General features: G+C 38.4%; 1 protein-coding gene across 1 annotated transcript in view; it reads left to right on the forward strand.

The window, feature by feature from the left end:
* The first annotated feature begins 20,108 nt into the window (after positions 1–20,108).
* The window catches only part of LOC149223813 (putative ADP-ribosylation factor GTPase-activating protein AGD15), a 114,555-nt gene continuing 107,823 nt past the window's right edge, over positions 20,109–26,840 (forward strand). Inside the window, exon 1 of the mRNA XM_089383411.1 lies at positions 20,109–20,548. Within this exon, the coding sequence (XP_089239537.1) occupies positions 20,492–20,548 (57 nt within the window). The 5' untranslated portion in view covers positions 20,109–20,491. The remainder of the gene's footprint in view (positions 20,549–26,840) is intronic.

Here is a 26,840-nt window from a genome sequence, read left to right on the forward strand (position 1 = left end):
TGTCCTTGGAGATAGTGAGTTGTAGGAAACTTGCTAAAACATATGCACTCTTCCTCAAGGAGCAATGGTACAAACAAAAACTCTTTAATCTGGCTCAACAAGGGGAATTTAATGTCTAAAAACCCAAAGCATATATTCAAGCATGTCATATCAACAATATGGAGGAGAAAACTAGACTGTGTGAGTTTTATCTCCATAGTTTTGTAGTATCACATTCATTCTCCTATGATACCAACCACTCTGTATGGGATGTGCAACTCATAACTCTGGCAACTTGGCTCAAACATAAGGAAATGGGGGTGGAAGAGTAAAAAAATACATGGGGGGAGAATTGCATACTCCTCTTTGGATTAGGGAAGGAGTCCATGATGCAAAGGCCATTATGGTAGCATATGAAATCTTATACGAAGATTAGCAAGTGGCCCCACTATGAAAGGACAAACTAGAAGAAATAATATCCCATTTTGAGGATATGTTGAGATTATCAGGGAATGAAGCTAGCCAGGCATGTTGGAGGAGATGACATACCCTACCCTACAATCTCCAAATTAGGGAGCCTCACTCTCCCCCTATTTTATAGACTACCATATTTACAACACCACTATGTAAGATATTAATGCAGAGGTTGGGAACAAAGTGGATTGGGCTTAAATTCATCCCACCTCTCTTGTTTATGTGTGCAATAGATTTTGCACTGGGTAAGGAAGCAAAGGAATGGTAGAAAATAGGATTCTATTAGTAGGGGGCACTCACCAAATATACTACTTGGGATATTAGGCTGCGCTACAAGGATCAATAGGATGAAGAATAAAAATAGTAAGAAGTGTAATTGTTGGTTGCACACGGATGTGCAACATTCTAAGCTAGGGAGTGATGATGAGCCCTCACAATGGATATCCTCCATGGCCATTTGTCTAGTTACACATAACTCAACTCTGTTTTGGTATACATTGTAGTTGTTTGCATAATTATCATGAGTACGATACAATTTCTTAAAAGGGTTAGTCATGCCTATGGTTTACTTGACCTTTTTATGCAATTAAGTGTTGAGATTGCAAAATTTTGTGTAGAATTTTTTTACCAACAACATGGAGAAAATTCATGGATTTTGTCCCTCTAAAGGTTGGTACGGGCCTAAGACAATTTAAAACTATTTGAAGACAACTCAACTAACTTGGAGAATAATTATGTTTAAGTGAAATTGATCTTATAACCCAGGATTTGTAATTTTAGGATTTTGGAAGGAACTAATCCACCTATCAATGGAATAACTCCCTGCCTTTGTGTATAATAAGGAAATCAAAGCTTAGTTGCAACAATTAGACTTTGAATGTGATTTTGCACTAGAACTTTTAAGCTTTCGAGATAGTTTAATGTCAATTGGCTTATGTTCTCAATTTTACTAGTTTAATGAAGAATAACTTCCGCTCAAATACTTAATGTTGATTCACTTACACCTCTAAACACATTGGGGAGAGCACATCCACAATATATGTAAAGGGATTTTTGTATTTGAGGTTGTTTATATTTCAATTCTAGTTTTGTAATCTCTTAGTATTTCATTATGTGTAAATTAGCTAATGGTGTAGTTAAACGTTTCTTATATAAGAGAAGTTTAATGATGCAATAATCTTGATTTATAATATACATGTTTTCTTCGTGTGTATGTTAGTTCATTTGAAGAGTTCTCTTGATTAAAAGGGCATTCCACCCAGTTTTTCAACATTACGTAATTCCCTATGTAGATTTCCTTTAGGATTGTGAAACCTCTTAGAGGTCTACATTTGTTCATGTAGAATAATGCGAACTTATAATGTTTTCATTAGTTTCAATCAACAATGCATCTTTCTTTCATCAATGCATCTTTCTTTCATCATGTGATGTTGACACCAAGAAATAATGTTCTTGAGGGGATTAGGAAGTAGTTAGGGTTTTGATTTGCTTCGAGTTTTGATTTCTTGTTTGCTAGAAAAAGGCCTTGTTGTCCATTGAATTTGAATATAACACATTAAGGATGGCAACCCAACTAGATTTGGATCTCAGCAGTGCACAGAAAGAGAGATTGTTCCAATTGGATGGTTTAAATGAATTCAGAATGCAAGCCCTCCTACATATAGAGGTAGTTCAACTTCAGAGGAAGATTTGGCATGATAAAAATATCAAGGAGAAGAAATTTCAGGAAGGTGATTGGGAATTGTTAAATGATTCTAGGTATAAGGACTTCAAGGGCAAGTTAAGGACAAGATGGCTTGCACCTTATGTTGTGGAGAGATGCAATGATAATGGTTCAATGCAAATTAGAACCATAGATGAAGAAGCCATTCCTTTGCTTGTTAATGGACAACGATTGAAAATGTACAAGAGACCTTTATCAAAACAAGAGTTTGTGTTGTTAGATAGTAGTGGTTGTCATTTCCTTTCTTATAATGGTTTTCTTCTTTAAAGGTTGGTTGATTAGTAATAGTTGGAGTATGATTTAACTTTCAAACAATCCTTTGATTTTCTGCAATCAATATCTAAGTTAATTTCCAATTCTCAACATTCAATAGTAATTTTCATTGCATAATTTTCCCCTCTACTGAGCATGTAGACTAAGATCGAGGGTGTCATTTAACCTACCCCTAGACAAATTCCTAGGTATAGATAGTTATATAAGGGAAGAAATAAGAGTGTGTCTTGCACATACAATGCACAACATTTTGCAAGTTTGTATGCCTTTGGGTTGAGAGTTAAAGTGGAGAGCTACAAAGAGATGTCACTCTTGCTACATTTTTGAAGCCCATCACAAACCATATGTAATTCTTACATAATCAATGGATTATTAATGGTAATCTAGTTCATTGGATTGTGATTCTTTTGGAATTCAATATAAATTTTCTTACTCCTAAGAGTAAGAAGGTGCTTGTACTCACTCGGTTCATCATTGATCTTTTATCCTACACCAAGAACCCTCCAATGAATGATAACTTCCCATATGAGAACCTATTCTTGATCTTATTAGATGACCCTTAGCATGATGACATCCTCACCTACTCCCGCACTCAAAAATTTAGCCCACGTCTCTCTTGAAATAATTGTTAACGCATCTACCATTAAGCTCCTCGATAACTCCTCATAGAATATGTTATATATTGGTGGGGAGTGGAAACTATCTTGCATTAATTCCTTACCCCAGAAGAAGCTAAGTGGGTCCCTAATTATTGCCATAGTGATGGTTGTGATGGACATTTGTTAAGAATTTCCACCACTCGAAAAGTTATCTGCACTAGTTGTTTTTAACCCACACTCTTCCATGATTGAATTCAAGTAGTGAAAATATGTATAGAGTGTTTGGTTTTCACTCACAAAATTAGATGCATAGAGTTTCATTTTTCACTCACAAAAAAATGTATAGTGTGTCATGGAGTGGAAGTGATTCTTCCCATTGAGTGTGAGATACCCATCATATAAATGGTTGTCAAACTTTTGTTGGGTGCCACTCCCCTTAAACAATGCCTCGTGGCTTTGGAGAGCATTGATGAGGATTATTGGTCTTTATGGCAAGACAATGAAGCTACAAAAAAGCATTATAAGGCCACATATGATAAACAAGTCCACCTTCCTTCATTTAATGAAGGTGACATTGTCCTATCATATGATGTTGCTAATGACACCCTACGCCCAATTAAGTTTGAAACTATCTAGAGAGAATTATTCATCATCAAGCATTGCCTAACTTAGGGCACATACATCCTTGCTAACCTTGAGGAAAACCTCTTTAAGGACCTTGCCAATGGGTTTTACTTGAAGAGATTCTACCTGTTATCACCTAAATCCTTTTCATGAAGACATTTAAGTAATCATTAGAAAACATGACCAATGGACAAAGATATAGCATAACAAAGCTACTCCGTGGCTATTAAAATTCTCCCTAAAAAGTGGTTTATAAACCTTTATAAAAGGGATTTAATGCACTTGTACGACCACCTCTATTAACTCTTTTTGCAACTTGCGCCACTTTTCCTTCGAAAGCTACACAAGTCCATTAAACACATAAAAGGTCGTGTTCAATGACACAATTAAAGTAGGCATGCTTTGAGCCTTGTTTGCATTCATGGAAATATCTTGTAGGTAGATTGATGTCTTTCCAACACATATGGAATCCCATTCAAAGTCGATGGATTTAGACTTAGAACTAGTTTTCTCGAAGTGGGAAGTCTTCTTATAATAAGAAGCCAGGGAGAATGTTCAAAAAGAGAAGCTTGATGCATACTGTCAAATTGATTTGTGAGGCCATTGCACTCATTTCCACCTTGATATTTCATACCCTCCTGCTTGACTACGCCTTGCCATCCAAATAGACAATACCATTCTTTATAACTATTAGTAGAGAGAGAGAGAGCCACCAAGGATCAAGGGATCCTCTCAAGGGGTATGTTGGAGCTCACCTGCATTCAACAACTCTCCTTAGGTTCTACTAAAGGCCCATCCATTGGTAATAAACGAATGTTATTGCTTCCTATTTAGTATTGTCTCAATTTCATTTATGTATCTTAGTTTTTAGTATGAATTTCATGTTGTTTGACATGGTTTACAATAATATTCCAATGTTTAGTCATCAATAATTCATTACCTGTGTTATGGCTCCATATATTTGCTATAAAAATGAAGATTTCCCTCACCTTTGCAGGAAGTCAACCTAAACATGGACCATATTGGTTTGGTTTGAAACTTTGAAATTAAAGATGGATGTCATACATCTAGAAGTTTTTGTAAACGTTGACAAAACTATAAAAGCATTATATATGGAATATGCCCTTTAATGACATCTTCCATCTCAACCTTGATTTCAGATTCATTAGAAGGGTTTTGGACGGTAGGAAAATGTTTCTTTTGTACCATGAAGAGTGATTTGTTGGATTGTAAGAGTTTTTCATGGCTCTCACGTCATATGTTTCCCCTTTTCTCAATCTTCTTATTCACAAATTATCATTTTCAATGGGGCATTATCTATTGAAGTGAGCCTTTTTTATTTTGTCATGATTGTTGTTGATGCCTAACATCTAGGGTTAGTGGGGATTTTATCCAAAATATTATCTTCACTAATTTATGCCACTTCCTCTATCTAAAATCAAATGTCATATATATTTCATCCAATGGTTATAGTCTTTTATTTTCACTATCTTGTCCCACTTCATTGATTTGGCTTAAGTTTCTTATTGGATGTGATAAAACTCTTGGAATGACTTTTTTAGGTATTGTCATGTCAACTTTATCTTGAATTGGTGATATGGGGATTGTAATGGGATAATCTTGAGCTAAATGGCCATTAGTGTGAGAAAGTCTACATTGGAAAAGAATTTGCTTGTAATCAATTATATGTATCCATTCATGGTTATCACGCTTAGAAATTTTCATTTGAATAGTCACCTCAACATACGTTGTGTACAATTTGTTCTTTTCTTTATAGTAAATATTGATAAAAGTACTAGGGTTCTCAAGATGGGGAAGGGAACTCTATGGCCTCGAGGAGGACAAAGTGTCCAGGTACTCATGGGGTCTTAGTCATATGACAAATAATCAAGTAGAGGTATATGGTCTCTACCAAATACTTTTATTAGCCAAATAGCATCAAGAGGACACACTTATGGTTATGGGATATTTTTTCCTAATCCTACATCAACTAGTCAAAGGATCCCTCCCAAAGAAGAAATCTATGGAAAACATCATGAAAAGAATCAGAAAAATGGCAGAAGATATCCCATCCAAAACATATTTCCATATCCTAGGAGACTTCAACATAGAATCAAACAAGTATGCTAACAAGGGGTGTAAATCAAAGATAGGTGAATTAAAGATTGATGGCCAAATTAGGCTTGCTATAATTCCCTGACGGCGGATGAAGTCTATTAAAATTTTTGTAGTTAAATTGGTTAATACATGAAAATATAAAAATGGAAAATTGGGGGGCTCAATTGACTTCGTGGCAACCATGAGGAAACACATGCATGCAGATGAGACAACCCTTAAATACCAAAATATTCCATGGCAATTAAGGCGATGGACATTTAAAGTACAATGTACCCAACCTCACAGATACAACCACATTGTTCTGTTATTATGATGAGGGAGAAATTATGAAGTCTTATGGTGTACAAGACCCATTGAATGTGGGACTCTGTTGTGGAGTTGGCTTGTGCTTATCATGCCAGCACCCTCCCTTGAGGCTTGCATTTTGGTCTTCCTTATTTGGCATTTGAGCTGTGGAAGTTGAGCATATTCGACAGATTGGAAAGTTTCTAATGACAATAGGGTTTTTTGGTCTTGGTAGGGGACTCCTTTGTGATCTTCTCTTTGCAAGAAACGTTGTTTAAAGGGATAGTTTAGTGACAATTCAAAAGGGGAATCACCCTCTGAGAACATTGTTCTGAGGAGGAACATAAGTGAAGTTCGTAAATTGCATCCTACCGATGTGTCATGGGAATTGTTCAGATGGTGGAATGTTTTTGATCCTGCTTGTGAGATTGTGAAAATATTACTCTGCTACTGTGACTTCTGATTTTGGCATTGCCATCTATAGTGTAGTTTGTATGGTTAGAAGGCGCAACTATTCAGATGGTGGAATGTTTTTTATACTGCTTGCGAGATTGTGAAAAAATATCTCTACTACTATGACCTATGGTTTTGGGATTTCCATCTACAATGTAGTTTGTGTGATTGGAAGGGGCATTTGTTCTAGCCAATTATCTACCGTGGGGGATGATGGAGCCTGGATAAGGCTTGCAATTTATCTATGAGTGATCTTGACACTGTTGAGGAGGCGTTAGGTCACATTTCCACTTTGCCTCTTAGCCTACAAAATTGTAATTTCTTTGGCCTTATCATGGACCGTATTATGTCTGTTGGACAAATACATAAAGTAAAAAAGGGTTGCAATTGCAAAGTCCTTTTAACTCAACTTGCTCAGCAAGTGGATGTTATTCAGTTGGACCTCTTGACAATCAAATTGAAACAAAATGATCAATGTGCCATAATTTCTAGTGATCTAGATGATATTCATGGATTGATGTCAAGAGCAAGCCAACATGAAAACCAAATGGATGCTCTAAGAAGGGTGAATGAGGAGCTTAAATACCACATCAAGAATTTGACTCTTAGCTTAAGTGACTCAGCCAACTTAAGCACCGTGAAAACTATTAATTTCTCAAGCTTGAATGGACCTCTCTAGAACAACAATAGGTTCATAATCATGAAATATTTCATAACTATTTGATAGTGTTATTTTTGTGCTTTGTTGGGGTAGTTTTGTAATGTTTTCACTTACAAAACCCCTCTTTTTCTTGCTCAAATATATTCTCCTCAAGAAAATCATGTGTTCCTATTGGAAAGGAGAAAGCATTTGGAAATTTTTGATGAATTAGCTCTGTAATGTCTGATGTATTTGGTGTGAAACAAGTGAAAAATTATATGATATAAATACTCTTTTCAGTTTAAAAAAATACTTAAAAAAGTACTAAATGTATTTAGATCCAAAAAATTGTCCATTCCAAAATTCAATTGAAATGGACTAGAGGCGGATCCATATCAAAGCATTTATGAGTTCCTCCTTTACCAACATCAACCAATAGTGCATATGTAAACCAATAGATAGAGGAAGTGTGAGCTTGCTTTAAATGTCCTTCTTTGGTCTTCTTGTAGGTTGAATATACAATGAAGAAACTCTCTGCACATAGATGTAAATCAATTTAACCTTTTATTGGTCAAATGCTTGAGATCCACTTCCTTGGGACATGTTAAGAGGACCATGGTTCGATAAATTGATAAATAAGAGCTTGTTGGCTTATTTGTCTTTCATCATAAATAATTATTTTGTAGAAACAATAAATTTTGAGTTAGGGTTTGTTTTGACATAACATTCATGGAGTTTGGGAGGATGGACATAAGGAAAAATGAACAAGTTCGAAGTAAATACCTAAAATATTTTATTGTTAACTAATTGATATTTTGAATAATTTATAAGAAGGACCAAAACCTCTTTTGATTTGTAAACTACCGTGGATATTCCACGAGATATTTCATCTCAAAATATGATAAAATAAATCAAAATCTATACTATGAAGGCCAAATTCCTTTGGATTCCATATTTGTTAATTATTGATTTTCTGCTTATGCATGAAATAGATAAAATGTGGAAAACAGAAAACAACAAATACAATCATACACCAACAATAATGAGCACAAATATATGCTTTAGGAAACCCTTACGAGGCAAAGCCCAACTGGAAGGTGATGATGCTTTGCTCTCTTTCATGGTATGGAAATAATGCAAGTACAAAGGATAATGCACTTTCTAGGGAGTTGCCTAATACTTGTGGCCTATTAGGCTACTACAAAAAACTAGATGCTCTCTAACTCTCACTCCCATTTTCTTTTCTCTATTATGGAATAAGATACAATAATATCAAATGGAATCCGCACTCCTCCTAGTGGCCCAATTATAACATGTTCTGATAGCCAATTAGGGGTCAAATTTGACTCCTTCAATTCTCAACTAGAGTTGCAACTTTGACCCTTCTAGCATCTTCTTCATAGTCCACATGTGGCTAGATCCATTTGCATGAGTAATGGGGTAAACATGGCATCCCCTTGAATCATGGTGGTCAAATTGGAAGGTAAACTTCCATGAGGCATATATTTTGCATACAAACTCTAATTGACATCTTTCGTGCAATGTTGGAAAGGTCTCCAAGTGCAGAACAATACTAGCGGGTATCACATAAGCGAGAGTTTTTGGAGCCCAAAAATATTTATTTATTGCCTTAAAATTCCTCCAAAAGGTTTAAGACGCCAATTCTTCAAACTTGGCATGTTAGGAAAAATGACCTTACAAGTTGATTCCTCAAAATTTTCCACTTTAAAATCATCGAGGTAGATGAAAAATAATATAGTGATCCAATTCATATTACCTTTTCATGCCAATGTCACAACCATCTATGAACTTGCATCCACCTCTATAAACACAAGGAGCACTTCAAAATGAGACAAAATTCAAAGCTTAAAGATGTTGAAAAATTCCCAGAAAGATTGGATGAAAAACTTGATCACCACCTCAAAACCTTAATTGGTTATTGCCTCTTGTTTTATAATGAAAACGTCCTTTGTAAGCATGAAAATTATTCCATCAAATATCAACAAACTACTTTAATAGCAATATTCAATTATAATTGTTAACTACATGATACCCAAAATAATAAGTCTTTTCATTAGAGTTAACAGTTACAAGTCTTAATACTATAGTAACATCTTTTATGTTCATATATCATTCATATGTTTGTGGGTGCGCATATGGATAATCCTACATGCATAACAACCATGAGTTAAAGGAGATTTATAAGACATTACCTTCACTCAAAAGCTTTGTCACTTTGGATGTTGGTTTGGGATGCAAACCCTTAATGTGATATCAACCCTCACTTTAATAATAATATTGTTGATCATTCTCACATTATGCTTTGTGTATAGATTGGGTTGCAATCCCGATATATATATATATTATGTAAGTCTGGATTTTAGACATCTGTGGTTCATTTGTTTTGAGTTAAGTTTCAGAGTACCCACAATAATAACCATATTCTGTCAACGTTTCAAATCCCAACAGGGATCCATCATCAAGACAATTTTTGAATGATGATAGTAGAAGAGCTAAATGAGATGATAAATAGTTATGAGATGATTTGTTTTAAAGATGAGATGAAGGTCGGCTAAAAACTAAAGATTTTATTTTAAAATAACAATTACTATTATCCACAATATTTATTTATTTTTTTAATAATTTTTGAATAGGTTAATACTACTTGATATTATTAGAATAATTAAGAATTAATTAGTTAATTAAAAAAAATTATAATAATTAAAAACTAATTATTATTAAATCTTATTCCTAAAAAAAATATTTGGTTGATTAATACATCTTTTAAAATTAAATACTAATTCTTAATATAAATAATTAATAATAATAATTATTATTATAAATAATTATAATTAAACACTAATATCAACCCTCACTTTAATAATAATATTGTTGATCATTTTCTTATATGCTTTGTGTGTAGATTGGTTTGCAATCCCGTTATATATATATGTGTCTGGATTTTAGACATCTGTAGTTCATTTGTTTTGAGTTAAGTTTCCGAGTACCCATAGTAATAACCATATTCTGTCAACGTTTCAAATCCCAACGGATCCATTATCATTACAATTTTTGAATGATGATAGTAGAAGAACTAAATGAGAGGATAAATAACTATGAGATGATTTGTTTTAAAGATGAGATGAAGGTCACCTAAAAACTAAAGATTTTTATTTAAAATAATTATTATTATTATCCACAATATTTATTTATGTTTTTAATAATTTTTGAATAGGTTAATACTTGATATCAATTTTTGGAATTCAACTGCGTTAAGTAAATCATTCATCTATGACCATTTCCATGAGAGGTAGTCGTATCTCACTAATTTCTCATGATATTTGAATACTGCTTGATATTATTAGAATAATTGAGAAATTAATTAATTAATTAAAAATATTATAATAATTAAAAACCAATTATTATTAAATCTTATTCCTAAAAAAAAATATTCGATTGATTAATAGATCTTTTAAAATTAAATACTAATTCTTAATATAAATAATTAATAATAATACTTAATAATAATAATCATTATTATTAATAGTTATTATAATTAAATACTAATTATTATTATAAGTAATTAATTAGTTAGTTAATTAATCGATTAATAGATCTTATAATAATTAAATAATGTTATTATTATAATTAATAAATAATAATAATAATAATAATTATTATTATTATTATTATAAATAAATATTAATATAATAAATACCTAATAATAATAATGAGAGTATTAATAATTTTATAACTAATTAGATTAATATTGCTTAATATTATTAGAAAAATTAATGTTCTTATTAAAAGAAAATAAATAAATAATTAATTAAACAGATATTATAATAATTAAAAATTGATTGTTATTAAACCTTATTTCTAATTATTAACTAGCTAATAGATTTTATAATAATTAAGTACGAAATATTATTATTATATATATATTTTTAATTAATAACAATAATAATACTTATTATGATTATAAATAATTTTTATAATTAAATACTAATTATTATTATTATAAATACTTAATAATACTGATAATTATTATTAAGAATAATAATACTAATTTTTATGTTTATTTATAAAATAAGATTAGAAGGATAGGAGAGGAAGACAATTACCTAAGGTGCTATACCTGGGATGTATTGGTGGTCTTAATTTCTCTGATTAAGGGAAGCCAACTTCCACTGATCTCGATACCATTGTCCCTGTTGAGATTCTATGGATGTTTTATAATCTCAAGAGCCTCCCTAATCTTTCACCTATGATGTTGTTCTTCCCTTGCGACAATTGAGGCGCTTTCCAAACAAACATGGTGCTTAGTTTTTGAGGAATGCTCTACTAGGGCCGAAGTACGAGACCTTCCATTCTTAATATCAGCTCCATGTTCTTTTAGTCTTTTCTGCAAAGAACGACCTGTTTCACCAATGTAACTTCTGCCACAAGAACAATTAATTTTATAAACTCCCTTTAGTTGATGTCTATCAATATTATCTTTGACAGACCTCATACCTTGTTTAATTGTTCCAGGTGCTGAGAACTGTGTGACTATGTCTTTCCTTCTCAGGATTTTAGCAATCTTATCTGTCACCCCTTGAATATAAGGTAGGAATACTCTACCACACTGAGGTTGGTCTTGAGCCTTAGGCTCCTGAGATAACACCCTTCTTTCAACCCTCTCTGTAGCTTTTTGAATTTCTTTTTCTTTATAGCCTATACCCTTAAATACTGAAACTAAATGCTTCTTCTCTTCGTCTAGATGCTCAGAGTCAGAAATTCGAAGGGCTCTAATAGCTAGAGTGTTAAGAACACCAAACTTCTGGGACGGGTGATGGTGGGATTCAAAATGGAGGTAGCTTTCTATGTGAGTTGACTTCCTAAATACTTTATGCCCTAAAGAGCCATCCTCCTTTATGATGATAAACACGTCTAAAAATGGGATGCTCCTTTTTCCCCTGGGAAAATCAGTAACTTTCATTAATATTTTGAAAATTACATAAGCAGATGCCGCGCCATTACTGTCAAAGTTCATACAAAATTCACCTTTTCAGGTAGTTCTCAAAGTCATAACAAAAAGTTCTAGTTACATCCATGATCTGTGCTTTACAGCCTATTTACTAATACAAAAAGTTCTTGCTCATAAATATATCAGCAGTTCATATTGTTCTCTGTTCACTATTTAGCTGTTGGGACTGTTGTCCCGCTGCATCCTCTGATCTATATATGGCCGGTGGTAAAACTGATGTTCCTCCGACCCATTCTGCTCCACTATTTGTCCATTGCCTCGTGGAAGTGACGAGGCCTCTTTGGATAGTTTGTCAGCCTCGCTATTGTGTTCTCTGTAAATATGCACACATGTAAAATGTTCAAATGCTGCTTTGAGAGTAAGAGTATTTTGAAATAAATTGCTGAGCATGTGTACATGACAATTTGTCACATTATTAATCCAATTTACAACCACCATTGAGTCCCCGAATATGTTGAGCTGTGTAATATGATGAGATAAAGCAAAATGAAGTAGATTATATAATGCAGAGAGCTCAGCAAAATTGTTCGTTCCAATACCAAAACCCAATTTTGCAAGATATCTATGATTTTCGTTAAAGTGCAATACAAATCCACCGCCACACCCTGTTTGATTCGATGCACCATCGAAAAAAGCCCAAGGGATTGTTCTGTCAATCTCAGGCATAGGCTGTATATCACGGGTTCTGGTTGGGGACGGTTCAGGAAGTTCCTGGTATGCTGCTATGACTGCTATTTCAATATGGCTTCCCGAGAAAGGTTTATCTTCAAAAATGGCTCTGTTTCGAGCAAGCCATGCATACCAAATGGCCACAGGGGGGAGGTTTAATAGTTTGGATTCCGGGTGGCTACGGGCCCATGAGCACCAAGCCTCCTGTAGGTCAGCGCCGCTCCAGTCTCCCGTAATTCCCAACTGTTGACAGATATTCCTCCAAATGCTTTGAAACGTCGGGCAAGACAAGAATATGTGGTCTGTGTATTCAGATGCATTTTTGCAGAATATGCACCATGAGGGTCCCTGGATGGCTCTGCGGGTTAACTGTTCACCGGTAGGAACTATATCATGAAGCGCACACCAGAAGAAAAGCTTAGATCGAGGAGTGGCCCTTAACTTCCAAATGGAGTGCCACCAAGGTTGAACCTGATCCGAAGATCTGTGAGCAATGAGGGCACAATAGCCTTGTTTTGGGACATATGAACCATGGTCGGCCGGGCACCAGATCAATTCATCAGGCCCTTGCTTAATACGAATATGGGATTCAGATAGGGCCATGATGTATTGATCCCATTCCTGATGCCATTGGTTAGGTAGATCCAAAGAGTGGGCAGTTTTCCACGCCTGAGAAAAAATATCAGTGTGAAGTGGATCAGCGATCTGTGCGAAATGTTGTATCCCCCGGCCTTGTAAATAATCAATAATCTCCTGGTTTAATATATGTCTGCCTCCACTATTGCTCCAAGGGTCCAGGCCAATCCTGCCTGTCATTCCATCATTGATGCGCCATGCCAAGTTGTCCCGAATGAGAGGGAGTGAGTCAATCAAGGCCTTCCATACAGATGAGCCCCCCTTTGAAGACCAGGATGGAAGACGTGCCCAATCCATCATATTTTGAGGCCAAATGTATTTGTGGTATGTAACATGAGTCCACAGATTTTGTCTAGTGAGCAAGATCCATCCCATCTTGGCAGCAAGTGCTTTAGCGAAGTCAGGAAGCTCCTTGAGGCCCCATCCACCCCACTTCTTAGGTAATGATATTTTCTTCCAGCTGATCCAAGCAAATGTACGTTTCTCCTGATTCCCATTCCAAAGATAACGGTTACAAAGCTGCTGTATCCTCCCCAGGATAGTCCTAGGAATCCATGCTAGTGCCATCCAGAAGACTGGGGTAGCTTCTAGCACTGATTTTATGAGCACCAGTCTGCCAGCTCTAGATAGATATCTGTGGCTCCAACCCAGTAGCCTCTTTTCAAGTTTGGCAATCAACCAGGCCCAATCAGCAATCCTTTGGCATGAGGGTTTCAGATTGAAACCGAGGTATTTAAGACCTCTATCTAAAGAGTGCACCAAGAAAGGAAAAGCCTGTAGTGCAATCCTGGTCTCTTGGACCGAGGTGCGAGCACATGTGATGGTGGATTTCGATTGGTTAGGCAACATACTTGTGGCCGCAGAAAATCTTTGCAAGATTTTCAAGAAGTTCCTGGAGTCTCTGATACTTCCATCAAGAAGAATAAGAACATCATCTACAAATAGTAGATGTGTAAGATAGCACAAATCTGATATCCCAAGCCCACCAATATCCCCATTCCTCTTTGCAGCTTCCATGAGACGACTGAGTCCTTCCATAACTAAGAGAAATAGTAGTGGTGATAGTGGGCATCCCTGTCGCAGACCTCTCTCTGAGTGAAAAAAAGAGGATGCCGAGCCATTGATGAGAACACTGAACGAGGGAGAAGTGATACAAGCCATAATCCATGTAATATAGGAGTGTGGAAACCCCAGATGGATCAGAATCATCTTAAGATAGAGCCAGCTGACCCGATCGAAGGCTTTGGAGAGGTCAATTTTGAGAAGGATGGCTTTCAGACTTTTGGACCAAATGGAATGAAGGGCCTCTTGGGCGAGTCCAATGGCCTCATGTATCTGACGAGAGTCTAGGAACGCGAATTGCTGAGGAGCTATAGCCCGGGAGAGGATAGGTCTGAGTCGATTTGCTATGGTCTTGGAGATGATTTTATACAAACAGTTGCAAAGCGATATGGGTCGATAATCATCAAAGGATTCAGGGGAATCAGATTTGGGGATAAGGGCGATGAATGTGGAGTTAATAGCATGATAAATAGATCCAGTTGTACGACTCTCCTCCACCACCCTCAGCAGATCCTGTCCCAGCACCTCATAGAAAGCAAGATAGAATTCAATGGTCCATCCATCTGGGCCGGGACTTTTGTCTTTCTTGAACCACTTCATAACCCCTTCAAGTTCATCAGCTGTTACAGGCCCAGTGAGATCCGCCACATCATCATCCTCCACAAATCTAGGGAAGTGGTTAGCTACATGGATGATGTCCAGGAGTCCGACTTCCCTTGGACTCTTGTATAAATTCCTGAAGTGGGTGGTGCCGAGGTGAGCAAGCTTTTGAAAGTTATCTGCAGACTCACCATTTGGGAAGGGAAGTTTCCATATAGTATTAGACACCTTCCTGCTCTTAGCATAGCTATGGAAAAACTTTGTGTTATCATCCCCCGCTTGAATCCATAGAGCTCTGCTTCTCAGCCGGATAGACTCCTCCCTCTCTTTGAGGATCCTGGCTTTTTGTCCTTCCAGGTTAATAAGTCTGCTCTTTTCAGCCCATGAGGTGAAACCCAAACCCCGATCGTCTGTAAGGTTACAGATATCGGCTTCTATTTGGGTAAGCTGAGAATTTTCCCTTTCGAGCTTATCCTTGGCCCACAGGATGGAAAGATGCTTTAGCTCTGCAAGATTTCTGCAGAAACTCCTAGCAAAAGATTCATTATCATTGATGGGGTGGGCTGTCCAGTAATCCTGCACCAGCTTGATATACGAGGGATCCTTCAGCCAGGTGTGATTGAATTTGAAAGGAGCTTTGGGCTTCTTAGTAGGCCCCTGAATCTCAAGATAAATGGGGTTGTGGTCCGATTGCCCCCCCGATCCAACCCATTGACGATACAGATGGACATGCTGGATGAGAGGCCCTTTAAGAAGGAATCTGTCAAGTCTACGAGCCAGAGCAGCTTCTCCTATTCTTCTATTCCTCCAGGTGGGGAGGGGACGCTGCATTGGGACATCTATATAGTTAGATTGCTCAAGCAGGTTGAACATAAAATCTGTGATGGGGTCAATATGGCCATCCGAACCCCATGATTCCCTGAAGCCTAGCGAGAAGTTTAGGTCACCTCCCAATATGATATGATCCTCGTTCAACATGGGGAGATGAAGAAGGTTCTGCCAGAAAGCTTCTCGCTGAGAGCACGGAGCATAGATATTGACAATTCTAAGGTCCAAGCCAAGGTCGGCCGAGAAGATGTCCAGTCCAATAAAACCAGCCCCCCCCCAACTGGCAGATACTTTAATGGATCGGGGGTTTATGCCAATGGCTATTCCCCCAGATCGACCAATGGCATCATTAGCAGAGATAATCCATCCAGGGATCAGAGACAACAGAATATGGGAACATTGATCAGCTGAACAGAGCGTTTCTTGAAGCATGATAATGTCACAGGGCTCAGATTCGATGAGCCTCTTCAAGGCTAGTTTCTTGGAGGAACTAGCCAATCCTCTACAATTAAATGAGAGGCACTTCATGGGGGGACACCTCTCGGGGTGTGCCCTGCTCTAAGGACCCCATCAATGGTCGATTGTCTGCCAGAGACTACCTCGGCCCCAACAATCTTAATGGCTTTAGAAAGTTGAGATTTCCTCCCCCTGGTGCACGACCCCCCCCCTACTGAATCAACAATGCCCAACCCGGATAACTTAACGGGGGGATCCTTAGCAGGTTGCCGAGGACGAAGGAAGTATGGGTGCGGAGGGGAAGATGGAAACGGGGTAGGGCAATCCGAGAGGGGATGAGTGGTGGTGATAGGATCCACAGAGGTAGAGGGAGCAGTTCTGAGGGGGCATTGAATCATTGATACAGGAGATGAGGGTTCAATCATATCAATCGATGAAAGAACATGAGAAACGGAGATCTCGGAGGACATACCCGCTTCAGCCGCCGAACAAGCGCGTGTGATAGGAGGCGATGAACGCTCGATACCAGAAGCTTCCATGAATGCTGAAGTCGCGGGGGAGGGACCAGCAGAAGGAGGCCTCGAAGGATGTGGTGATGCCATCCTGGATGAGGTCGGGGTGTGCTTCGGGGTATCGTCCGCTTTCTTGTTGAGGGGGCAGTCTCTGGCAAGATGTCCAACTTTATGACATCTTTTGTAGCGAAAGGGGACTCCTTCGTAGTCCAAGAGCTGTACCCTGATGCATCTGCCCCATTGCAGCGTAACTTGCTCCTCAAGACCTTCTCGGGTATCCAGGTGAACCAAAATCCGAGCCAGTGATCGGCTTCCAGATTCCACAAATGTGCGATCATAATCTAAGTAAGTCCCGAGAGCATTGCCGACCTGTATAAACACTTCTTCGGCCCAGAAAGGAAGGGGGAGACCCGGAAGGCGAACCCAAATCGGCCCCGCACCAAGCTGTTCCATTTCTGGTTCGAAGAGAGGGTTCCAGCGCTTAAGAAGAACAGGGGCCATTTCAATATGCCAATAGCGCCCCAGAACCAAATCAGTCTGACTCTCCTTGGAAAATTTGAGAGAGAACCAGCCTCTGGGAAGGACGTGGACCTCAGGAAGATCAAACAATACACCGCCCCAAATCTCCTTGACCCACGATATGAGCCGCTGACGCGAATACGTTCTGCCCCTGACGTGCCCAACCAGAACCGTGTTCGCAATGTCCATATATTCCCCCAACGGCTTCGATTCGTCAAATTTAATTGATATATCCCTAGATGTCGCACGCACACAGTGAACCTTCTTCTTACCAGATCGAGGGGCCGATGGATGATCAACCAGAGGGTTGGTGATGCCTTCTCTCGCAGGGGGCGGAGCAGGTCGCGTAGAGACCGCCGGGGTTTCAAAACATCCTGAACGGCGCGACCCAGATGCAGATGGGGTAGAAGAAGGGTAAACAGACGGCGGGGGGATAGGAACCGAGAGAAGAGGCGGAGCTGATGGGTCGAAAGAGGGAGATGGGGGTGTGTTAGAGGCCAAAAACTGTAAGGACCCAGGCGAGAGTGGCGGGACCTCGAAGGGTAGCGGCGCAGACGGATAAACTCCGGCGGAGGTAGGGCTGTTCCGGTAAACAATGGGCACTTCAGATGAGAGGTGAGAATGGAACCCGGGACCAGCTGACGAAGAGGATGGTAAAAACTGCGAACGGGGACCAAAACAGGGCTGACCAAAGATTACCTTATCCGGCGATGGATCCGCCGAATAATCCACCGCTTCCAGCTCAGGGGCATCCATAACTGACACGATAACCGCACCGACAGAGACAGACAAGGTAGCTACGGGATTGCTGCAGCAGGTTCCAGACTAGTGACCGCGACAGAGAGTAGGCTAGCCAGACAGGTATCGTGCCCTAGGTCGATGGTACGCCGGTTAACCCTAGCCCAAACCCTTGCGCGTACGATCCATCCTCCAAATGGGATGCTCCTATTTTCCTCCAGCTCCACATTAAATTTTATTTCGGGAGAGATAGAGTTAAGGTGCATAAAAAACTTGTCAAGCTTTGTCTTACCATGAGTCCATTTTACGTTGGTATCATCGACGAATCGCTTCCACTAAGCTAGCCTCAAAGGGTATGATTCAAGGGCTTTCTTTTCAAAGTTTCCATGTATAAGTTGGCCACAATTGGCGAGACGGGTGATCCCATTGCCACCCCAGATGTCTGCTCATCATATCCTCCTTGGAAGGTGAAAATAGTTGACCGTAAACAAATCTCAGCAAGTCTTGCAGTTTCTGGGTTAGTAACATCCTTTATAACCTGAATAGCCTCATCAAGGGGAATCTTGGTGAATAAGGATACTACGTCAAAACTTACCAGGATGTCATCTTGGTCTACCTGATAATCCATTAGTTTATGTATTAACACATTCTCTCATTTTGGAACAATATTATTAATAGTTTTAATGTAATGCTTTGTATAACAACTTTGGTATGGGTGCACATGATAATCCCAAGTGCATAAGAATCACAAGGTAAAGGATGTTTATGAGGCAATACTCACACCAAAAGCTTTCCCAATCTTGACCTTCACTTTGGGGCACTATTATTAGGTTGACATGATAGGACCCCATCACTTCTTTATTAAATATTAACATTGTCAATGGCTATGCAGTACAATATGAGGTAAAGGAAACTCATGAGACATTATTAGGCCTTTTCAAAGAAGGTATAGAGGTGAGATTTAGAATGTGATGTGAGTCAAAGAAGATTGTCGAGGCATTTCCCACATAAAACTTTTGCTAATTAACTTAAATTATGATACGAATGAAACAAAATTCATAAAATATTCCAAAAAAGATTTAAAGTGTAGAGAAAAAATCAAACCTTATAAAGGATAATTATTATTATTATTTTTAAGATTGAGAGGAATCGATAACTCACTAGGATCACTTGGGCGAGGCCTAGGTCCAAAACTGCCTCATTGCCACTATAACACCTAGGTTAGTCCCAATAGGGCGCAAGCCAGTGCTTAGCAGGTAACTCTTGACTTAACAAGGGTTGAGACGTCTTGGAGACACACCCACAAAAGGGTCCCACGTGCGAAAGGTGTCTATCCTTCTAACCTTATCACAATGGACCAATATGTCATTTGTGCGAATTAAGATTGGATGAAGAAGAAAACAAAATATTTGCACAACCACCCAAACTATAAACCTTTTAACCTGAAAAATACATTTATAAAATATTACTAAAATTTTGCCCAAAAATACCTTCTCTGTTTAAATTGACCATAATAATTCCCCATATTACACATACAAACTATTATCACCTTAATATGCCCCTTGTTAATATCTTGTTACACACTCCTAAATACTCCACTTTCCTTCCTCCTCATCACGCCCCTTGTTAATATCTTGTTACCTCCTCATCACGCCCCTTGTTAATATCTTGTTACACACTCCTAAATACTCCACTTTCCTTCCTCCTCATCACTCACCATCCCATTAACGTACAAGTTATTATCACCTCTAATATGCCCCTTGTGAAGATCTTGTTCCACAATGATGAATACTCCACTTTCCTTCCTCCTCATCACCCACTATCCCATTAAAGACCGCCTCTCTCTCATGTGACCTTGCTCTTATTAATCTTTCGACAAACGTGTGACCAAAGGCAACCGCTCTGACCACGTAACTTGGGAGATCATTCTTTCGTGCAAAAACAGCAAATAGCTCAGAAATTTCCGTTAAATTCCGTGGGAATCCATATCGGCAGAATATGGAAAAAACATAATACCATATAAAAAATTGGAAAATCCACCAGAGTTCGGGCCTTGGAGGGTTTGAAATATAACGCTCCCTCTGCTTAGATGGTCATTTTGAAGCCTCTCAGATCTTATAATCTTCTTCAGAAAGATCTGGAGGCATATAGATCGCTGATACTACAGAAATTTTAGCCAGTGATAGCTCGTATCACCATAAAAATAAAAATAAAAACCAACTTCATGACTAATTGATATCTGTATCGATTTTCCATTTCAAACAGCCAACGAGCATGGCCTTCAATAATAAGGCTGCCGTGACAAAAGAGCTCAATGACAGACACAAACGGGTAAGTGAATTATATTGCCGTCTGGAACTCTTCAAATGATGGCTTTTTTTGGATTCTATATTCTAGCCGATCTATGCATTTTCAATGCTGATTCATGTAAGTTTAGCTTATGCTCTGACCTAGGGTTTTGTATAACTGAATTTTCAATTGTACCATCAACATGCGTTTGGATATGCTCAGACTATCCGTTAACCATTTTCAGAGCGTAAATTTGACATATTACTGATTTTTTTTTCGCACACATATTCAGTCCATTACTACTGTATTAAATTCACGACATTTATAATTTTCTTAATGTTGTACCGACGTCGGATATGTTTGTTTGACGTTATTTTGGTTCAATTCAATGCTTCTTGGAGCCTATTTTGACCTGATTCAGCAGGGGAACAATAGTTCATTTTTCAGGTCTAGTGTTTTCCATAACAGATTTGCGGAGCAAACATGCCGCACAGCAAACCAAACAGAATTGCCGTTAATCGCAGGAAATTCAGCGAGTAATAATTCTTTTTATGTTTGCGTCCTATTTACTGGTATGTGCGTTATACTGAATTTTGTTTCAAAGGTAATGCTTCTGCAGTTCCAAATGGTTGTTCAGCTCAATAGGTTTTGGTTCGACGGTAAAGCGGGTGTGTTTCATACCCCTTACCTCGGTTCAAATTACCTATAGACGTGTTTCGTGGGGGTTACACAGGCTTCCATGCAGTTGGGTACTGGGTGTATTTAAAAGAGTGGGCAAGGACAAGAACACTCTTACTGTCAAGTTAGTCGAAAGCATTTAAAATAAAGCAGCCTGGAATGTAATGTTCCCACACTGGGCAAGGGCGCTCTTGCTGCCAAGTTAATTGAAAGCATTTAAAATAAAGCAGCCCATATCGTAGATTTGTAGAATTTTGAAGTTAAAGAAAACTTATCCATGACCACAGACAGAAGCACATGTACTCAAGGATAGTCTGCTTTGACTTCATGAACAGATATGCTTATGCATGCTGTTGCGATGCAGAGCAAAGCTCATTTGCCTAAAGCAATTAATAATGGTTACTCAACCAAGATCCAACCGAGTATGCATGTGCGTGGCAAAAGAAGAAGTCAGTTCAATTTCCGCTGGCACAAAATTCTCGTGTGAATATTATATAGTATTGTTGGGGGCCAAATCTTTTCAATATGTAAGATTGGAGTCCATTGTATACTATAGGAGAATGATCAAGAAAAATAGATATCTTTCCCAAATGTGACGACTCTGACGAGGAGTGCAAAGATCTTGGATATTGCATGGATGTCTGAATGAAATCTTTTAGATCAGTAATATGGACAATCTGATCAACAATTAGCCAACTGGGGATAAACGGCCTGAGAAACTGGATTCCTTTATATCAGGAGGATGGACAAATTTAAGGAATCAGCCCTTGTTTGGAAATATCTCATATATGAAAATACAAAAAGGCCTTGCAAATTGTTCTTCCAAGTAAGTTTGGTATTTGAGTTTCTAATGTAACTCTTGGTTCAGTTACATACTATTGTTAAACTCTGGATGCGATAACTACACAGAGATGAAATTTAGTGACTGATTTATAGCATATAAGCACTTCTATGATAGTTTTCTTGGTATGTAAATGGCCCTTTGGTAATGAAGTGGGCTTTATCTTTGGTTAAGATGCCATGACTGAGAGGTTTCTATTCTGTCAGATTCACTTAGCACTCACTACTAACCTTAGCTGTTGAGGAATGCTGCATCCCTCAACTTTCAAGGTCACAGGGCCTTCCACCCAATCTTGGATGTGGTAGTGAAGCTGTTGGCTGCATTAAAATGGCAGTGTCATCAGGGAGTTTTTAAACTGGGTCTGAGCATTGAAAGCACTTTGAAATGATCACTTGACCACAACCCACTTGACAGCACTGTTAAAAGTTAAAACAGTTGTTCAAGTTTGGGAAGTGAAAAATTTGACAAGAGGCTTGTCTGTACTAAGGAAACTTATGTTTCAGAAGAAATTGTAAAGTGCAGAAGTTCATGAATATCATATATGTGCAAAATATGATATGTAACAGTTTTTTTAGCTTTATGTTGGAGAAATGCACCATATTTTACTTAAAATAGCCAAAAATGCTGGCACATGAGCTTTTCCTCCAATAGGAAGGGGTTCAATATCTTTATGGAAAAATTTCTTCAACAGGCAAAGCCATTTCCTGCGTAAAAGCCTAAGATGGGATGGTTTCTCATGAAAGCCTTACACTAGTATTTCCACAGAAAGCCAGTAGTGGATAACTGAACTGCGGGGCCATAAAGATATTCTCAACATTTCATCTCTACCACCAAATTTGCATGCAATATTTGAAAAGACAACCTTAGGAAGTGTGGTTTTGATAACCAATGCTGGAATTTCTTAATCTAAGGCAATTAATATACCTTAGAAATTTCACTTCACGAGGAGGTTTACAGGATCTTAACCCTTCGAATTTGTAGCCTTACGGCTGATCTGAAATGTACTTTTACAGCAGGAAACAGTGGGCAATCTTTCATTCCTTTTGGACCCTAATCAACAAGGTGTTCCAAGAGAAAATATACCAATTGTGTGCCAACAAGTTTAGGCTCTATAGGGCAATCTTATCCAGCATAAATCAGATATGGAATGTACTTTAGTAATTACAGCAGTAAATCTGCCCTAATATCTTCAATACCAATGTTAATACCCTTAGCAATTTCAGCCTTAACTTATGTTGAAGTAACAAGATACATTATTGGTGGAAATTATTAAACCATGGAGATCAAGATAGCTGAAAATGAAATCCTCAATAAGACAATTTTGGCCAGCTGAAAACTTCAGTGTTCCATGGGGACTTGCCCCCCCCCCCCAGGGGTCTAGTTTCCTAGCTCCCCTGCGCTCCAGGGACTTGGGGACGAGAAGGGGTCGTTTCCCCGTGCTCCCAAAAAACAGGGCACGCAGGGGGACGTGCCAGGGGTCGTTTCCTTGTGCTGAGGGTTGTTTCTGAAAAGGGGGTCGTGGAGAGGGGGGGGTCAAGGGGGGACGTGGGGGGTCGAGGGGCCCGATTTTTTTAAATAAACTTTTGTTTATAATTAAAATTGAACATTAATTTTAATACTTTAGGGTCTCAATTCGGTTTTTTTATAAATTTAATTCATTATTCGCCCTGGCCCCTCACTCCATTTGCAAGACGTTCCTAGTTCCTCTGCAGCAGAGAGGAATTGGTCCCCATATAGCTTCATCCACTCTATCAAGAGGAACAAGCTTACCTCTAAAAGAGCGGAGAAGTTAGTTTTTGTGCACAGTGGCCTATGCCTTGAGCATAGGAAGACACTTGAGTATTTGAAGGGAGCAGCAACACGATGGGATGTTGATCCAGAGGATGATGCATAGGTAGATATGGAGGAGAGACTTGATGAGTGACAAATGGGGTTGGTTGGTGTGCCACTTAGCATGTTTGAGAATGCTAGTGATTCAGATTCAGATGGTGATATGGTTGATCCTGATTTATTCATGCAACAGCTAGATGCAAAGATTAGCGAAACATTACCTTGAGGCTTGAGGAAAATTATGCTCGTTTATCTTTTGATATGTTGATGTTCTTATGTTATTCTGACTCTATAAAATTTTGACTGTTGATGTATCAGACTTGACTTTAGTCTTTTAAAATTCTATAAAATTTTGACTCTTGATGTATGATTTATTAGACTTGACTTTTATAATTTTATGTCAATATTCACTGTTCATTATTCAATGTTCATAGTAGGAAGTGGAACATCAATATGGTTTAAACTTTAATCATAATGTATGATGTATGATTATAAATTAGAATTTTAAATTTATATGATATTAGATAATGATATTCATATCAATAATCATGCTTTGCAACTTTTCAATTCAAACCCAATTGTCATAGTGGACTCAATTTATAAATTATATTTTATATTTATAAGTTTTTAAGACCCTCACGTCCCCCACGTTTCCTAAAAATTGGTGGGGAGCTTTTGCATAGGCCGCTCCCGCGTATCCTCACTCCCTCGCCCTCTCATCCCGGAACCTTGGTGGAACATTGGAAAACTTTATATATGGCAAGTACATACTCTTAGCTCACTACAAGCTAGTACAACACTTTAAGCTCTCCAAAACCCTAGCTAGGGAAAATGAAGAAAAACTTAGACAATACCAAGGATCTCAAATAAGCAAGTATCACACTAGCCAGCCCTCCTAGGCAAGATGTCTTCTTTTCTTTTCCTTCTCAACAAACACAACCTAGGGTTTAATCCACAAAACCCTAACTCTAATGTCTTTAAGGGATGAAACCCTAACCCTATTATCCAAGATACTCCAAGTGCATCAAGAAACCCTATTGCCTCCAAGACAAGAGAGATAAAGTATGAAGAAGTACAAGGGGGGAGAGAGGGAGAGAGAGAGAGAGAGAGCACTATTCTTCTCACATCTCTAGTGGAAGATGATCAAGATGGTAATGAAAGGACTCTCTCCTTCCTCCATATATATGAGGTGAGAGACGTAGTCAAAGGCCAGAATGAAGCGTAATGATGAGAACCTAGCCCTATTTGGTTGGACAAATAAGGGTATAAGTAGACCCAACAAGAGTAAGGGAAAGAGTGAGGAGTCAGTTTCACAGTGAGGAAAGAAGGAGATGCTTCATTTGCATAAGCACGATCATTATAAGACGAAGAGTAAAGAAAAGTAGTAGCAGAAGCAGGTAGCAACCATTGTGAAAACTTATATGAATGAGTTTGCTACAATATATGAGAAGGATTTTTCAATGGTATTTTTCGTTTCTAACAATATGGTTCCTAAGAATGTGTGTTATTTGGATAGTGGGGTATCTTGTCATATGACATCAGCCTAACAGTTATTTTCTAGACTAATGAAGGAGGACATAGGAGTATGGTTTGAGCTTGGTGGTGATGCCAAGTATCCAGTAGTAGGAGTTGGTACTATTCCCTTCTAGCTTGAGCCAAGTAACTCCTTAAATTTTGACAATGTCTTGTTTGTTCCAGGTCTTAAACAAAACTTGCTTTCAGTTTTGGTTATGGAGGATGAGGGCTATGTATTTGAGTTTAATAACAATGAAGTCCTCATTATGTCGAAGGAATCTTGCCCATATACAACTCAGGTAATAGGGGTTAGAGAAGCCTCTATAGGTTGTAGAGTGAATATGTTCAAGCCCTAGTTCATGGTAGTGATAACTTGTGCAAGTTGTACTAGAAGGTCATGTGCACTTGCATCATAGAGCAACTCCTATTTCGAGGGAGATAGCAATGGTTCTTTTGGAGTTCAGTATTGAGTAGCATGGAGTATGTAGAGGGTGAACGCTTGGCAAGCATGCCAAGATTACTTTCCAAAGTAGTGAGCATAGGTCTAAGGAGATTCTAGACCTAGTGCATTTGGATATTTTTGGACCAATAAAAGTAGCGTTGATTTCAGGTAGCATGTATTGTTAGTTCCTTCATTAATGACCTTGTTGAGTGTGTTGACATAAATTGCAGAGTGTGTTGTCATTGATGGCAAGTGTAGTCATTGATGTCAAGCTTAGGGGGAGCTTGTTGAATATGTTGTCATGAATGTGTGTAGTGCCGAATGTATGTTGTCATGGCTTATTGAGTATAAGTTGACCAACCTAATGTCATGTATGAAGTTGCACATATGAGTAGTACAGTTGTCTAGCTTGCTCAAAGACCTTTCCAATGATATATGGCACTTTGCCTAATTCCTAAGGAATGGGGAGAAAATTGGGTTTGAAATAGAGTAGTATAGGCAAATTTCCAACTTGGGTCATGGTTCCATGGACTAATTGGGCTAAGAGTCCATCAACCATCAGGCTGCAAAAGCAAAGCTCAGGAGGGTAGCACCATTTGGAGACCCCAAGATTCGAGATCCAAGATCACACTGTGGAAGCAAAGCTTAAGAGGGTAGCACAACTGAAAACCTTGAGGCTTGAGATCCAAGCCCTGACACACATGGCAGGACAAGTAGTTGAAATGACATAGATACCACGTGGCAATGTAGGTGATGTGGCAGCCTGAGGTGATGACACGTGGCAGGCAGAATTGACACTTTTGGGTGGCTAATCATCCATGTGGTAGCATGATGACATGGTAAATGATGTGGCAAACATATGAAGTGGTGACACATGGGGGTGACACGTAGTAGTTGGATTCTCTTTTTTAATGACACAAATGGATAGTTAGCGAGTGACATGTGGCAGGCACACGTGTGCAGAACAAGTGGAAAATTTCTCATTAGCTGTAGCAGGTGTCGTGTATGCATGAGTGGCAGATGAGGTG

The sequence above is a fragment of the Pinus tabuliformis genome, chromosome Q, assembly GCF_031772625.1.
Source record: "Pinus tabuliformis cultivar Carrire ecotype Pingquan chromosome Q, CPIR1, whole genome shotgun sequence".
Classification (NCBI taxonomy): domain Eukaryota; kingdom Viridiplantae; phylum Streptophyta; class Pinopsida; order Pinales; family Pinaceae; genus Pinus; species Pinus tabuliformis.